We start from the raw sequence: 15,961 nt of genomic DNA on the forward strand, positions 1-15,961 counted from the left end.
ACTCATTTTCTTCTGGGTAATTAATATTGTAATAATGTTTTACTTTTCAAGTTAGAACAGGTACAGTTTTTTTTTCGTTTAAAACCTAAATATATACGCGTGATCTTATATACATGTCTACATATATATTATCAGAAGTAAAACTAAAGCACACTGAAATTAAACAATTCGATTCCGGTATCTACAGAATGTTGCAACAGCAAGGTCTTGGCCTCATATAAATTCGGGTACTTGTGTTGCACCTTGTGCCGAAAATGAGTACAGTTTGTAGTTGTATTAGCAACGGAAGGATTCTCAAGGGCCAGATGCCATCTTCATCATCCGACTTTGAAAGTTTGATGCAGTGCTCCGTCGATACAAATTTCTAGATGTATAAACTGTGTTACGGCCAATCGGCCTGTAAATTACGATACGATTTTATCCACAAGTTCTTTTTGACTTGGTAATTTTTTTTTTCTAGCTTGGTGCTTATTTCAAGTGAAGATCGAAAAGGTGAGTACTAAGTAGTATTTTCGCGGTGTCAAGTTGGAGAGGGATTCCACCCGGATTAGTATGTCAAATATAGCCATGCATTCTGCGAATCCATCCGCCTCTTATGGGAGCCTAATACGAACCATGGCGATTCTCTCTGCGGGTATGTTTGTTATATATCTTTATGTTGTAACACATCGTTATAAAACTTGCTGAGACATATGTATGTGGTTTGATGGCCGATTTTCCAAGGTGAACGTTTTTCATTTTTTTCTTCCTTTTTTTAAATGCTTGTGCCAATTGGCTAGTAAAAATAAACATTGATTTCGTAGCCACATGGAATTTTTAAATGACGCAAGCATTTTTTCCTTGAAATTCAGCATTACGCCTTCACGCAACTTTTTTTCCTTGGATATTTCTTGGTAGTAAAAATAATTTTCTATAAACCTGAAATATATAACTAATTTGGAACTTTCGTTAACAAATTAAACAGCCACTACATTAACTACCATACATATTCGATCACTGTTACAACAACAACGCCACTATTAAACACACTTATTAGAATGATTTACGAATTATTTTTTCTTTGCCTCGTTTTTTTTTTGTCAAAATTCAATTTTCTGCAATTTTCTTCTTATATGTATGTACATATGTATTAAATATTACTAATTTAACAGTTCCATATTTAAATATAAATTTTGTAAGGTGTTAATATTTTGGTATGGCGGTATTTCCAATCCTCAGTTCACATTAAAAATGTCTTTTTTTGTAATGTTGGCCACGTTTCGGTATTTTGTAGATATACTTCTAAACCTTAATATCAACAAGGTCTTCGTGCAACGATTCTATAGGACTCTCGTCCAGTAATGTGCAGTCTTTAGAGAGAAAAGGTTTAATTTCGATATCATTGCTTGTCACATGCTTATGCTGGTGGCACAAACGCAGATTCAGCGTCGTCTCATCGTAAATTGCAATGGCAGGGCATTTCTCTTTATAATAGTTGCTGCATTTCCAATACTGACGAGATCCACGCTTTTTGTTGCGAAAGAATCGAAAGCCATTGATGACCAACAATTTGCCACCATTCTTTTTCGAATCAATGAAATCGATTTGAAAACCTGAAAGTAGAAATTGGAAAGAGTTAGAGAAAATTCAGAAATACGTAAAAATATATAAAATGCAGGTAGATAGATATCGGCAGTATGAAGTTAATGCAAATGGAATCCCTTCAAACTGTTACGAAAGCAATAAATAAAAATAAAGTGAAAATTAATAAATCTCCGCCAGGCATTGAAATTACAAAAAAAAACTGTTACTATTTACAAATGCTACATGGAAAAGGTGTAAGGACTATTTTAATTAACACAACGGTACACATTCACTGAAATTCGTTTTTTTCGCTTTCGCACTAGCATATTTATAAATCAAAAACGTCTATTAAGTGCACAGTTTTTATTATAGTGTATGAAGGCTTATTTGCCAGGGTCTTTCAAATTGTAATATCTTAAAAAAAAAAATATTATTGCATTAATTGGCAAGGATTTGTAACCCAGCAACTACTACTAAACATATCTAAGCTTAAAATCTAAAAAGTTGACTTCATTTGCACTGAATATTCCACATTACGCGTGCCACATGTTTCCTTCTTTTCTCTATATTTATTCCTCCTTCACGATCGAATGGTTGTGTACGCCCTTTATGACGCAACACGTGGGCGCAGCAAAACTGGTAATTGCACGCGCCTTGCAATGACTATGCCACTTTGTGCACTTCCAGTACACCCTCATGCCATAAATGTTGTTTTTGATGAAACGATGACCGCCATAGGATAATAACTTATTTCCTCTTGAAGTTGTGCTATACTTGATGGCGCCCCAATCGTCCATGGTGCGATTTTCCAGAAAAGGGGGTTTACGCTTTGACAAGCCGGACTTAACTTTAACAAGCTTTTCATCAGTGCCCACACATTTTGAATCGTGCAAAGGATTTAACACTGGCAGAAAACTCTCATCGCTGCAGGGCATATCAAATTTAGTATTCGTTATAGTATATTGGAAACTTCGCATCGAGCCTGAAAAGAAAATAGTGGAAAAAGAGAGAGACAATGGCTATTACAGAACAGGCAAAACAAAAAAACATTAAAAAACATTTAAGGGCAAATACGTTTGGATTGACTATACCAATTACACAAGGATGTGTAACATTTAAAAAGCATATTAAGTGTATTATTTTATTGAAATAATTGTATATGTACATGTTCTTCGTTCACTCTCATGCAGATGTGTAGGTGCTCATAAAAAATTCGAATGGTATGAACCACTCCTAACTTCACTTAGACATCAGTTTTTTTATCAAGTGTTCGGTACGCCGAACTCCAGTCTCGTAACGTGGATATTTGCGGGTGTGATTGTGCTCGAAGGAACGGTGAAGTATACGCTCCGTGCCATGCTTGTCACGCGCTGTGACAACTCTCGCCCGACACCAGGTCACATCCTGCAAGCAAGCAAGAAACGCAAACTATCAAAGAAGCATTAACTAGAAGAAAATTTAATAAGTAATTGCCTTTTTCGAACAAATCCAATAGGTGCGCGTGCTCGATTTGCGATTCTTCACAAATTTCTGATTGCCACACATGAGCACAGTGCAACCGCGCTGGCCAGTGGTGAAAGTAGCGATTTCTGCAAAAAATTTAGTAATGTTAAAGTCTGATCAGTAAACGCTTGTCGCCGCCAAATGTACAAATGCAAATGAGGTGCTCAATGTAAATCACACCCTGCGGCAAATTGAAAAAAAAACCTTCAAACAAATATATAAACTTTTTTTACACTAGTCTAGTATATATTTTTTTACTATCGCCTAAAACTTTATAATCGATTATTTTAAAATTCATCAGGTAGGAGTTGTAGCTCGCCAAATTCTGCGCTCTTCGCCGCTTTTTAATTGTAATTGCTCATATTTGATTGGATCTTCAAAGTTTAAAATTGCTTGCACTGCTTGCTCTAAGGATTTTTTGCGCTTCTTGCGCGCAACTTTTTGCGCATGGTTATGTCGACACGATTCTAAGACAATTTTTTGCACACCATCGATAACATTGGTGACTACACGCGCATTACACTTTGTGCTCCCCTATGAGGATTATAAAAGAGAGAAAAAAACATGAGTTTAAAGCTAATGAGAATAAAGCGTTATTTGAATTATTCAGAGTATCGGCTCACCTTTTTGGCGCATATCCAATAAGTCTTCAAGCCGCTACGTCTATTTCGTACGTAATTATATCCCTTAAATACCAGCAATGTACAGCCGCGTTGTCCCATTGTAAACGAGAGCAAATTTTCACGCACATCCATGTCCTCTAGTTGCTCTGGAAAATATTAAAAAATTAGATTGTTCTGTTTTAAAAGGAGCCCGTTCTAAGAATTTAACTTTCGCGACTTTCGCGTTGCATAAATAAATAGAAATCTTATATGTATATAAAATTGATTTATCCGTTCACGCACGAAAGTTTAAGTGTTAATATATTTTTGAGAAGTACATATGTATAAAAAAATTTAATTTGTTTAAATAAAATAATTGAGTTATATTATAGTACGGGTACCTAAAGAATGTACATATTTTAGGTGGACACAGTCATTCATCATCAGTTTGCTGTTAAAGATCGGCTTGGTGATTATCGTGCGCAACATCAAGGAACCACGACTTTGAAATATAACCAGAATATGAGCGGAGAAGCTGCTGACCAATCGAAGGTAGTACCATTCTCTAGGGATAGCCCCCGTATTCTTGTAGTATCAAATATGTTGCTGTTTGAATCTAAACGCTTCCGAATTTTATCCATATGCATGCCCAACACTCTAAATGCTTTATAAATCGAAAATTTCTATGAATAAGTCGCTTTGAAAAGCTTTTTAAATCTACTTTATTTTTTATGAATAAGGCCAAAACGCTTAGTTTGGGTGGAACTCTGAAAGACTGCTTTTCGAATACAAGTTGTCAATAATGTTATTGTTGTCGTTGCTTCCTTCAGTAAGTACTAAATTTTAGGCAGTACAAAGTTCGCCTGGGTTTTCTTTTTTTTTGCGGGAAAATATTGCATTTTTTTTTTCTAACACTCTAGAAATTTTGTAGTTTATTTTTGTTTTTCACTATTAAAATTAATTTAAAATAAATTAGTAATGTTTCTCTAACTCCTATATGTACATACATATATACATATGTTGTAGTTATATACGCGATTTTTTTATATTCATTTATATACAATTGGATTTTCTATAGCAGCAAGCTTCCTAAAACGGCGGATGATTATGATGCTCGCATTTGACAATGACATCGTGCCGGCAGTCCTCGTCTATTGTCACAACTCGCGCTTTGCATTTGTGTATGCCGGCGCGTGCGCATGACCAATAGGTTTTCGCACCAGAGGATTTATTACGTGTAAAGCTGTAGTCGCCCACTTTCAGCTTACGGCTACCGCGAAATCCCGTTATGTAGGAGAAGTAATTATCTGTGCGGGCTGCAACGAGATGAAGCAAATGGAAGAAAAAAAATTGTAAACAATTAGTAATGAAGTACATCAGTGTGCATACAAAATTTTAATAAAATATACACATTTCTAATAAATTTTTGTTTTCCATAAACTGAAGCACTTAAAGCGCACTCACACGTTGTCTTGTTACACTTGCGCTGAAAAGAAATAAATAACTGCTAAAGCTCTTACAATTACATGTCTTCTTTTTTCTTGAAAATAATTTTATTGCTCGACATAGTTTTTATCATTGCCTTTGTTATTATTATTATATTATCATAAATTAATACGAATTTCTATTTATTAACACAAATGGAAAGAAAGTGAGAGATAACAGATCTGCATGGAATCTACCAACGATTCCCATTGATTCATACACTTCTCTTTACTGTGAAATGTTGGTGCCAGCTCTAACTTCAGTAATGGTATAGGCGCCTTTGCTATATGTAAGCGTATCGTCACCAGTGCTGGTAGTGTCTACCTTGACAGCTACGCCAGTATTATTTGTTGAGATGGCAGCTGCTGCAGCCGCAGCGGCCTTAAGCGATCCATATTTTCGTGCCTTTGTAATGACTTCATGATTATGCTCACTATTCAGCACAGTCAGTGTATTTCCCTTTGTCTTGATACGTGCACGGCAGCGTAAAACGGCAAATTGACTACAACGCCAATAGGTGACTTCTTCGCGGCTGACATGCCGATTGAAGGTGTGCTGCTTCAGTACCAATTGCTTTGTGCCATATTTGCTTACGACAAATATGGGACCCTGTACATCCAAGGCATGATTTGTTTGCAGTGGCTGTACCGGTGCATGTGCCTCGGATTCATGCAAGATGCTGGATTGTAAAAAGACTTCCTCTCCGTACAATTCTTTATCTGCAAGTGAAATGCATAGTTACAGATGGTTAGAGTAATGGCAAATATATTTAGTAAAAAGCAAGATGAAACACTGAACTGTGCGTCGAATTGTATCGACATAAGAAAATTATAGATATGTATGTATATAAATTAAACGGCAATTTAAGTTTAGATAAATTTCACCTTTAATTAAATGACTTTGCGCTTACTACTACAACTATGCTTTTATAGTACAAGTAAGTATATTTATGTTTTGTGTTTATAATTGAATGATGCAGTGATATCAACACGTTTTGGTTGAGTATTGTTCGCGACAGTCAAATGAGTGTCTGGATCCAATCAAAATTAGACCACCCTTGAGCTCATCAATGGTTATGTTGGCTGGACAATTAGGTGTGATGCAATACCATTGGCTGTTGTAGGCTCGTGAGCGCAACATTTTGTATTTTACGCCATTCAGGATGACATATCTAAATTTGTTTTGCGTGATAAAAGTAACTGAAAGGATATAAGAAAAGTTTATTGGTAAATACATACCTAAGTGTAAGGTATATACATTGAAATTTTAACAGATAATATGCAATGTTTTTATATATACAGCCTCTTAATTTCGTGAATTTATTTTACAAGCCGTAAAGATTGGCAAATTTGTGAGCACACAATATGCTGAGGTAATCAATAAAAAAAGTATAAATATGATATAGTTAGAAAGTCTATATTTTCCTCAATTTCATTAGCGCCTTTTTTCCAAAATATGTATATAATCTCATATATGATGCAAAACACAATCTCGTTTTAATAAGTTTAATACTATTTTGGTATTTAATGGCGTTTTCTTTTCAACAAAAAATGTTGCCTTCTCATTGATCTCTTCTCAGCATTTATGCACAAAGGGCACTGAGAAAGCAGCATTTTTCGGTAGAAAAGAAAACGCCATAAGTTAGCCATCAGTTTTAAATCGAGTGAAACTAGTTCTCCTTTTTGAAGATTTTAAAACTTATGCATCCATTATATTTATTTATTCTGCTCTCAGCATTTGTCTAATAATACTATCTAATGTATCTATGTACGTAAGTATGTATGCATATACTAAACTGTAAATGCCTGATGATCGAACGCATTTGCTTTACAACGTCAAGGAAAACTCTGCTCTGGTCAACGCATTTGGTGGCATCGTTTTCGGCGTAAATTTGGGCGGATGGTTGTGCGAGTGTTTGCCCAATTTTACCGAACCATCCCACTTAGTTATGCAACGTGCTGTACATTTGTTGTCCGACACACGCTTACCGTTGCCGCTTGAACAAATCCAATTTGTCGTCGCACGAAAACTGGCTTCTTTCTTGTACATATATCCATTGAAAATAAGATTATAGCCCTGTTTTTGATTGCGTACATAAAAGATCTCCAGATTTTCCAGCCACACACCTAATGGAAAGGGCATTGCATAGCTGTCATTAGTGAACAAGCTAGACGGGGCATTTGACGCCCAATGTTTCTGCAATGAACCGACAACATCTCTGACCTCCTGTGGTTGTGCTGCAATATAAATATAAAAATATATATTATTTTACTAGGTTAAAGGTGTGTCCAAGAACAATTGAATTAAATTTTTGTACGCATTGAAAAACAGTTACATTTATTTAGAAAAAAACATATTTTTATTTATCCGTAAGTTGAAGCTGTAAACAATTATCAACGTATTGGGTCTGTATATTCATATAAAGTCCTGCATCGACTCTTGCATCATCTTGTGTGACCGTATCGGTTTCATTCGGGAACGAATCTTCGCTAGGCGCATTGGATGCATTCGAATCGTCGTCTGTTTTGAAATGCGGTTGTCGTATAGATAACTTCACTTTCGAACTTAAATCGAGTCCATTGTGGCAAGTACTTTTCAGTTCGTTGCAAATTTGTCGTCCCCACTCGATTTTGTCCGTCTCTTTGCCATGTGTGTGCACACCGAAAACACGTACAGTATGTTTTGGTGAAAAAATTAGGCGCGCTCTGCAATGATATTTTGTGCAGCGCAAACAACGCCAATAACGACCGCGATTCTTACGATAGAGGTAATTGTGCAGCACTATTAATGGATGTCCACGCTGACTATAGATGAATTCCAGGGCATCAGCGGAATATTCGGGACAAGCATCTGAAACCAAATATTTTAAATAAGATATACGAAAACTACATGAAATTGTAAATAACTTAGAACTATGAATCTTAAAGGAATGTATGCCGTTTTAATTATTTTATCTGACATTTTTATTAAGAATTTAAAGATCTTTAAACAAACATGTATTTATGTACATATGTATGTATGTATGTATGTATGTAAGAAAATTATTATAATATTTAATCATAGAGCAAACGATTGACTGCCGCCAGATCTAGATGATATAGAGCTATATAGAGTAGATATTGTCGCTTTTAGTTACAGTTATAGACACTTCGTCGCGTTTTTTGGCTGTTCTGCTGCTTTCTCACTTCTGCTGCGCTGCATATCCTCCAAATGTTTATACCTAATTCGTAATATCATTCGATTCATTAACACGCTGCAATAGCTTCACGTCCAAGACTGTTGCCATATCATCAACGTCAGGTGTCATTGCCAAATTAATCGCCGGATAAAAAACATAATATATCATATCGAAAATTGTGGTCCCAACTTGAGGTAGAGATAGCGCTAAGAACTTATGTGAAAAAAATGGAGTCTCAACTGCTCCAAGAGAGCCAGTGCCCAGCGTACATAGGTATATACAAGGAAAATAGTAGCAATAATACCAAGTATGTAGCAAAACCTTGTATTTCCCGCGAAGCAGTCGGTGCTGGATTGGGCATTGTATTTTGGTATGTACATACGAACGTTTATATTTGAAGCGCGCGCGCGAAGGTTGACTGACCACAATCGAATGAAATCTAATTTCTGACAAAGTATGTTAAGAAAATAATTTTGACTGATAAACTTCAAACGGAAACTGTATTTGTTTGTTTATAATGACTATGGTGATTCTTATCACACTTTCACAAAAATGGAAATTACTAGTGCAGCATGAGCAATTTTAAATTGTTTCTCGAAAGCGATTCGCGCGGTTTAAGCTGCAGTTACACCATGCAATTCTTATTATTACCGAAAGTGATTTCAGCAGATCTCCAAAAGCCTTACGTTGCCACGTCTAACCACACTTTAACAATAAGTAAACATAGTACAATAGTGAACAATAGTAAACATATACCTTGTTTATACCTACGCAAGAACCACCCACATTAACAAAAAAAATGGATTTGACTCAACACATATTTCTTTAAAGAGTTTATACGTGTGTCTTTATAGAGCACTCGCCAAAACCGTATTTAAATGTAAACAAAATTTGTTGTTTTTATTCAATATTTCTTTAATAATTTATTTGCACGGTTCATCGAAATGGAAGGAAACAATAATTGAAATTTATTAATATAATCAGCCTTATCATGAGTTTCATTTTCCCCGAACCGATTCACTTTTCACTTTTGGTTTCCATGTATTTATTTTCGGGTGATTTTTTTTTCGGGTGAAACTCAAGATAAGGCAGAATAATTGTAATTTAAAACAGACTGTATAAAGAAACACAGCCTATTTCATTGCGAGTCAAATGAATACGTATTTATACGTGTTTTCTAACCGATTTGGTGAAATAAAAACCCGATTTAAAAACAAATTTGAGTCAACATGCTTTTGAATTTGTATGCCTCCGTTTTGAAACAAGGTTAGTTTTCACCTTAATTTAACGCAATTTAGAAGTTAAAATTTTGCAATAAATGTTTTTTTTATTTTGTATGGCATACACACTGTCTAAATTTCGGGTCCATTCTTAATTTCACATCGAAATCAATTTCTTTTCGCCTTAGAAAAATTGTCAGTTAAATCAATTTATTTTCACCGAAATTAAGAAACAATTATGTGCCATATTGATTAAGGCGCCACTGTTAAAAAAAGAATAACATTAGTGCCTAATAGGATGTTCAGACGAGGCGATTTTACAGGCAACTTTTAGTTGAAAGTAAGCCTGGTGTGAACGCTTTTTCCACTATCTTTTCCATTGAAGTTGGGGGCAGCCAGCTTTTAATTAACTAATCGCCTCTAAAATTGCCTGGAAAATCGCTCCATGTGAACACCGTTCAATTTATCACCCGTGACTATGGCAGACCCATAATATAAATATATCAAAATATGGACTTGAAATTACAACTTCAAACATTTTAATACCGAAAAAGAGTTGGCAAACGGGAACGAATTACCTTTTTCTATCCAGAAATGATTAACAGGTGCGGTTGAACGAAAAGATGCATCGCAATGTAAGCGAGCGGGCTTTGTCCCGTTATCTCAACAGCTGCTGTTGCCGAATGGATGCATGTTCGACTGCCGTGTTGTTGGTCACGGGTTCAAAACCTGTGGCACGAACTTTATGTTTTTTAATCGACTTCATAAAAAGGAGCAGGTTATCTATTCGTCTGATTTTTTTATGTATATTACCGCATAACTTTGGACCAGAGGTGTTAAAGAATGCAGTCATTTTTAACAAATTTATTCACTTGATTGAAGTCCCAAGTGATTGCAATAATTTTTTGTTAGTCCTGACTAAAACTAAATAAAAATTAGTCTTTATTCTTTTTTTTTTTTGATTCATGATTCCTAAATCATTTTTTTAGTCAAGAACCCCACGTTTTGTTTTCCGTTGGTTTTAAAAGTTTAATTAAATCAGATTAGAGAACTTCCTATTCCTCTTAAACGAAATCTATATTTCGATAACCTATTTTTTACTTTTTAGTTCACATTATAAAAAAAAGAATTTTTAGTTTTTTAAACTATAATTTAATTTCGCAAAATCCGCTAGCGTATTTAAAACAAATGAAGCTATTCTGAAAACTGTATTTTTTGAGTTTACATTTTATTTACAAGTATTTATTTATAAAAGGCAAGTTAAGGTAAAAATTTCGGAGCGAGGAGTAACCAATATGATACCTTTGAACTTGTTAAGTTTAACGTATGAACGAAAATTGATTGAATTCATAAATTTATTAATTTTACATATATTTGCATTTCTTACATAGTTATGTTATTTTTCAATCTGTTCTTTCAGTTTGATTTACATATTACGTACCTCATATTCCCATTTTTTAGTTATTTTAAATTACTGCATTTTTATTTTCTTGTTTATATTTAATTTCTATTTCAAACATCTTTAGTCGTTCATTTTGCTCCAGTTCTAGTTTCCTTAGCTCAAATTCATCTCTTTGTTTTTTATATTCCAACTCGAGTTTCTTTTCTTCAAACTCCTTCGACCACTCGAATTTTTGCTTCTCAAATTGAAGCTTCTCTATTCGAAACTTAATCCATTCAGCCTCCGTTTCGGCCGGATTGTTAACACAACAATTGTGTGCCGTGCATTTAACTTTGCCAGCAAAAGTGTTCGTTTCCGACGAAGTGGTCGGTTCATCGTAAAACAAAAAAGTCTTGTCTTCACAAGCGCTCATCTTAAAATTATTACTGTCACTACCATCCACTGGACTATAATTTAAAACTTCTAACTTTGGTGTGGCCATAAGCGGAAACTCGCTTGCCGTGGCCAACGGAAAAATATCGGAGAGTTGATCGTAATATGGGCATATTTGCAACATCTTATCTACAAATGAATGTAAGTTTACAAACCAGTCAATAACGCAAATATAAAAACCTATGTACAATTGCGAGCAACAAAAAATAAAATGCAAATTCAAAATGATGCTGCTGGTAACTTATGTTTACTTATTTATTGTTAATAATTTTCATTTAAAATTTGAGTCGATCTGACTTGAAACATTATTGTACAAAAATTCAATGGGCTACAAAACTGCATACTCAAAATCTTTCTAACAAATTTAATTTAAAAAATCGAAGTTTTGATGAAAATTTTTTTAAGTTTAATTAATTTTTGTGAACATGGTGCAAGCTTTGAAACCTTTATTTATGCGGTTTCTGCAGCATCATTTTGAATTTTACTGCTATTATTTTACTCGCAACTATACATAGTATGTATATCTCATATTAATTCCAGATTTATGTACCTTTGATAGTGTCACAGTCATCACCATCCTTTCCAGTGGCTGCGGATATTAACAAATCATTTGCTTTTTGAAGTATGACTCTAAGGTGGCGAATTTTACACTTCAATGTATTCCAGGTGGCATCAATGTTGGTATGTTCAATAAGTTTTTCGTAGTAAATCCTGGCAGTGGGTTTCTGTGTATAAATATTGATAAATAAAAATAAAATATTATAAGAGCCGTTTGCACCACGTCCAGTTAATTCTAACTACCAGTTAAACATCGCTATCGACGATATTGACACCTAGCCTTAACTGAAGGATATACCTTCAGTTAGCTGAAGAATGTACCTCCAGTTAGCTAAACTATACTATGAATATGAGCATACATTAAAGATTAGCGTTAACTAGCCATGGTGCAAACAGCCCTAATGCAATGCAAAAGACCCTATTTGATATTTTGAATTTTTATAGAGGCAAAAAAACTTTCTAAGTTAACTTTGAAAGAGCTGACTGTATTTGAAAGAAACAATAACATAATAATGCTCATTGACTAAAAGACTGTCACAGCTCAAACAAAAATTGATTTTTTTTTTCAGGGGACGCGTTTAAAGATTTCCATTTACTCATAAAATGCATAAAATAAATAAACATATGTATTCTCTTCTCCCGCGAAAATTACACAAGATTTCAGCACGAAATTTTTACAAAATATGAAGCACTATATAAAGAGTAATTCTGCTTCATTTACTCAAAAGTTTATTCTTTTTTTAAATGTAGCAGTCTTTTTGTAAATGAGCGATATGTAAAAAAGCGCAGTTTCATAAAAATTTTCCATAGGTACAATGTACATACGTACATATGTACGTGCATGCATTTGTACACCTGTGCACCATGCAGTGTGCATATACACATGTATGGTAGTGTAGGTATTTTCAGAAAATATAAAAAATCGAACCTCAATATTTCTGTGCATCTGCATGTATGTTAAAACCATCCTTGTTTCTTGATTCGTCCATTTCTTTGTTTCGTTCTCCCGTTTCCTTTTTCTTATTATTTTATTAGGCGCTAAAATGTAAGAAAAGTGCATGCATAAATAAATTTTTCGAGTCCGAAATAAAATTCTACATTCCACTTACCGTCGCTCATTTTAATTCTTTGGAGCACTCCAAATAAGCAGATACACAACTACACAGCCGGTAAACAAGCATGCATATGTATGTATGTAAGTACGCGTCGATTATTATTCCTCAGTTTGCTTATTCACGCTTTCATGGTTATCGGGTTACTTGGTTGGTTATTGTTGTTGTAATAGCACGCTATCTACATGCATACATGTATAGCTACAAATGTGATTATTTGTTTGGTTTCCAACAATCAAATACACTGAAGAATAACCTACAACGTTATACATACATTCATACTTGCATACAGCTTAGATAGTTACGTATTTATGTATATTCCTATGTTTATTGCTCTAACCACAACTGCGTAAAAATAAGCAGATAACTTTTATATAAAGGAGTGTTCACGGTGCTGATAGTAGTGGCTGATTTTCGCAACGACGCTTGGCAATACTATGAAGCAAAAACCTCAGGGATGTATTTTTATAATGATACCATGTGCTGCATGTGGCAACAAGGTCTGCTCAAAAGGCAAAATACCGTACGATATACGTTGCTTCATACAATTGGGTAATTCACACCAGCATGATTATCAAGTAATCTGCAGTAAAATTCTAACCATAGGCTACGCTTAAGTTTTGACGCTAAATTCTCTAAATTAAAAGCGGTGGGTCCTAAAAGTATGCAACATGGAGTAGTTGGGAATTAAACTAGACGTTGCGCGTGTGGTTAGGGGTGCCTGCTATTCTTTGGGAGATGTTTGGCTATCAAATTTTGCGATAGCAAATGTTTGAATCCGGCTGCTGGTTAATAATTATTATTCTCTAGTGTATATTGTTTTTGTAAACTGAGTTAAGAGTAAGATAACCATGGAGGTAGGAATGCCCCATATGACTGCAGTTGGTAGAACAAATCGAGTTTTGGAATAACAGCACAGTGCGATACAGCGAAACAGATACGCGATTGTACCGTATCGCTCTGTTTCAGTAGGACTCAAATAAGAATTTACCTGTTGATTTTTTTAATATTCAACATGTTTTTCAAGTTATCTACAAAATGTAATATTGTCTATAAATATATTGTATGTACATACATACATAAATAAAGGTTGCAAATTTTGTACAAAATTTAAAATAATTCAACAAATATTCATAAAATGTCCAAACTTTTTATGCTGATGGCCTTATTCATACAAAATAAAGTAGCTTTAAAAAACGTTTATAAACTGAAAAATGTATGAAAACGTCACTTTATAAAGCTCTTTAAACCTACTTTATTTTTTATGAATAAGGCCATTAATCTTTAGAACAGTTTTAGAGCTTTATAGCCCATACAATTTATAAATAATAAAGTGCCACTTTGAAGTAGCTAGGACCTCCTACCGTTGATTTTGGGTAATTTTTTTGTTGGCGCATTTTAGCCATACAAAGTGTGTTTGATAATTTATTTACATATATGGAAGAAAATTAGCATCACCTATAGCAGAAAAAGTAAATAAGTCTAAATTCGGGCGAAGAAGAGACTAAATACCCGGCACACGTATTATATATAGTTTTTTCACCTTTTTAAAAACTACCGCTACATGGTAAGCAGGGGTGGTTTTACCCCACGAACGAAAGACACAAGATCACGCGTGAAGGAAAGAAAGAAAGCGGTTATTTTCTAGCTGCCGAAATCTCGACGCCATCTTTGTTGTAAGAAGTAAACAGAATAATCATTTTTATTATGCAAATTTTGCTATAAATCATGCCGTTGTGTTAAATTATTCTTTATCTTATGTGTAAACACGTTGTCACAAGCGAAAATTAAGAAAATTGCAGTAAAAAGCCATCACCAAATTGTAAACAACGAAGAAATGTAAACAAACGGCTAATGTCAAAATCGTTAAACTTTTTTCCTAAATGCGATTCTAACGGGCTACTCTCCTGCCCGCGTGATCTTGTATTTTTAGTTCATGGTTTTACCCCCTTTTTCAAACATTTTCGATAATATGCTCAGTTATGCTTAATGCATTAATTGAACCGTGTTTGGTAGAAATCAACAAAGCGGCTTGTGTAGTCATAAGTGGGATGTGCCACGCCCATTTTACAAAAAGTCCGTTTGTTCAATGTCTGATTAGCACCAATCGGAGGTAGAAGCTCCGGTTAAATACGACAGCTTAAATCGATCACATATTATATGCATGATCAGGGCTGTCAACTATACTTAGCTAGGAAGTGCCATATTGAGGATAAAATAGTGCCAAAATGTTCCAAATAGAAAAATAAAAGTGCCAAAAAGGTGCGATTACATTTAGTTCTTCCTATTTAGCATTAAAATTAAAAAAATTTAGTTGAGAAAAAGAAGTACACGCAAAGGATTTCACCATGATTCAATAATACAAGGTTCGATAAACTGACAGTTGTCTCTCTCGCACCGCTCCCTTAGCAGTGGCACCGTGTTGCTTCTTTGCAAATTTACATGGAAACAGTGTAGCTTTGGTGTGAAATAAAAGTATACGATTTTGTGCAATATGTTTATTTGTATATGCATATGAAGCATATTTAACTGATGAAAAGATAAGCATTGGATATTTACATCAATCTCATAGTAGTCTTATTTTAATTTTGAGTCATTTTGCAGTTTTTATACAGCTAAATAGCATATAAATTACGTAATTCACGTAGATAAATCAATATTACATTCAACATTTCGTTTGAAATGCCAGATTTCCTGCAAATACATTAGAATTTACAAAAGGAATTTCACTACTAATTGCCTACTTTGCGCACTTTTCTACTACCATTTTCGCAACAAGGGATTGAATTCTTGCCCTTTCTCTGTCCTTCGTAAATGCAACCTTTTGTAAGGGAGTGTCAAACCGCAGCTGTCAATAATTATCTAACCTTGTATTATTGAATCATGGATTTCACTAAACTGCATTT

At 34.4% G+C, this 15,961-nt stretch overlaps 5 protein-coding genes across 9 annotated transcripts in view; all 5 read right to left on the reverse strand.

Moving 5' to 3' along the window:
• Positions 1 to 446: 446 nt before the first annotated feature.
• LOC118738155 lies at positions 447 to 2,044 on the reverse strand. The gene is made up of 2 exons (XM_036469079.1): positions 2,038 to 2,044; positions 447 to 1,592 (listed from the first exon to the last, which is right to left on the reverse strand). The coding sequence occupies exons 1-2, from the start codon at positions 2,042 to 2,044 to the stop codon at positions 1,282 to 1,284; spliced, it is 318 nt and encodes a 105-aa protein (XP_036324972.1). The 3' UTR covers positions 447 to 1,281.
• LOC118738156 lies at positions 1,912 to 2,689 on the reverse strand. The gene is made up of 2 exons (XM_036469080.1): positions 2,662 to 2,689; positions 1,912 to 2,545 (listed from the first exon to the last, which is right to left on the reverse strand). The coding sequence occupies exons 1-2, from the start codon at positions 2,687 to 2,689 to the stop codon at positions 2,133 to 2,135; spliced, it is 441 nt and encodes a 146-aa protein (XP_036324973.1). The 3' UTR covers positions 1,912 to 2,132.
• LOC118738157 lies at positions 2,137 to 3,183 on the reverse strand (the record flags this gene model as incomplete). Its single annotated transcript, XM_036469082.1, has 3 exons — positions 2,137 to 2,545; positions 2,729 to 2,967; positions 3,037 to 3,183. Coding segments are annotated over 2 exons (312 nt in total), but the record flags the coding sequence as incomplete, so codon positions are not given.
• Positions 3,081 to 15,961, reverse strand: part of LOC118737284 — a 78,599-nt gene continuing 65,718 nt past the window's right edge. The window contains exons 1-4 of one of the 4 annotated variants that reach the window (XM_036467693.1): positions 4,390 to 4,610; positions 4,070 to 4,332; positions 3,690 to 3,835; positions 3,081 to 3,600 (exon numbers count right to left, since the gene is read on the reverse strand). In XM_036467693.1, coding sequence (XP_036323586.1) covers positions 3,364 to 3,600; positions 3,690 to 3,835; positions 4,070 to 4,157 — 471 coding nt within the window. In that variant the 5' untranslated portion in view covers positions 4,158 to 4,332; positions 4,390 to 4,610 and the 3' untranslated portion in view covers positions 3,081 to 3,363. Of the gene's footprint in view, positions 3,601 to 3,689; positions 3,836 to 4,069; positions 4,611 to 4,675; positions 4,985 to 15,961 lie in introns of those variants that run through there. The other 3 variants (XM_036467696.1, XM_036467692.1, XM_036467694.1) reach the window with 3 other exon arrangements.
• On the reverse strand, positions 6,020 to 13,916 carry LOC118737279. Of its 2 annotated transcripts, none has more exons than XM_036467686.1 (8): positions 13,361 to 13,916; positions 13,053 to 13,299; positions 12,872 to 12,981; positions 11,936 to 12,110; positions 10,993 to 11,514; positions 7,489 to 8,003; positions 6,950 to 7,390; positions 6,020 to 6,352 (listed from the first exon to the last, which is right to left on the reverse strand). In XM_036467686.1, the coding sequence occupies exons 2-5, from the start codon at positions 13,060 to 13,062 to the stop codon at positions 11,018 to 11,020; spliced, it is 792 nt and encodes a 263-aa protein (XP_036323579.1). In that variant the 5' UTR covers positions 13,063 to 13,299; positions 13,361 to 13,916; the 3' UTR covers positions 6,020 to 6,352; positions 6,950 to 7,390; positions 7,489 to 8,003; positions 10,993 to 11,017. The 2 variants fall into 2 exon arrangements, with proteins under 2 accessions (XP_036323579.1, XP_036323580.1); XM_036467687.1 differs by having other exon boundaries at positions 13,053 to 13,256; positions 13,330 to 13,916.

Source organism: Rhagoletis pomonella, unplaced genomic scaffold (genome assembly GCF_013731165.1).
Source record: "Rhagoletis pomonella isolate Grant_MI unplaced genomic scaffold, Rhpom_1.0 Rhpom_scaffold_00004, whole genome shotgun sequence".
In the NCBI taxonomy this organism is placed as follows: domain Eukaryota; kingdom Metazoa; phylum Arthropoda; class Insecta; order Diptera; family Tephritidae; genus Rhagoletis; species Rhagoletis pomonella.

Excerpts from the sequence above, each read along its gene's own strand:
- LOC118737279 (XM_036467686.1), bottom strand. Across the intron at positions 12,111-12,871 it reads AGATGCACAGAAATATTGAG|AAACCCACTGCCAGGATTTA; the intron begins GTTCGATTTTTT and ends ATTTATACACAG. Across the intron at positions 11,515-11,935 it reads TGACTGTGACACTATCAAAG|ATAAGATGTTGCAAATATGC; the intron begins GTACATAAATCT and ends ATTCATTTGTAG.
- LOC118738156 (XM_036469080.1), bottom strand. The coding sequence starts at position 2,689 with ATGCTTTTTAAATGTTACACATCCTTGT. Across the intron at positions 2,546-2,661 it reads TAAATGTTACACATCCTTGT|GCTCGATGCGAAGTTTCCAA; the intron begins GTAATTGGTATA and ends TTTTCTTTTCAG.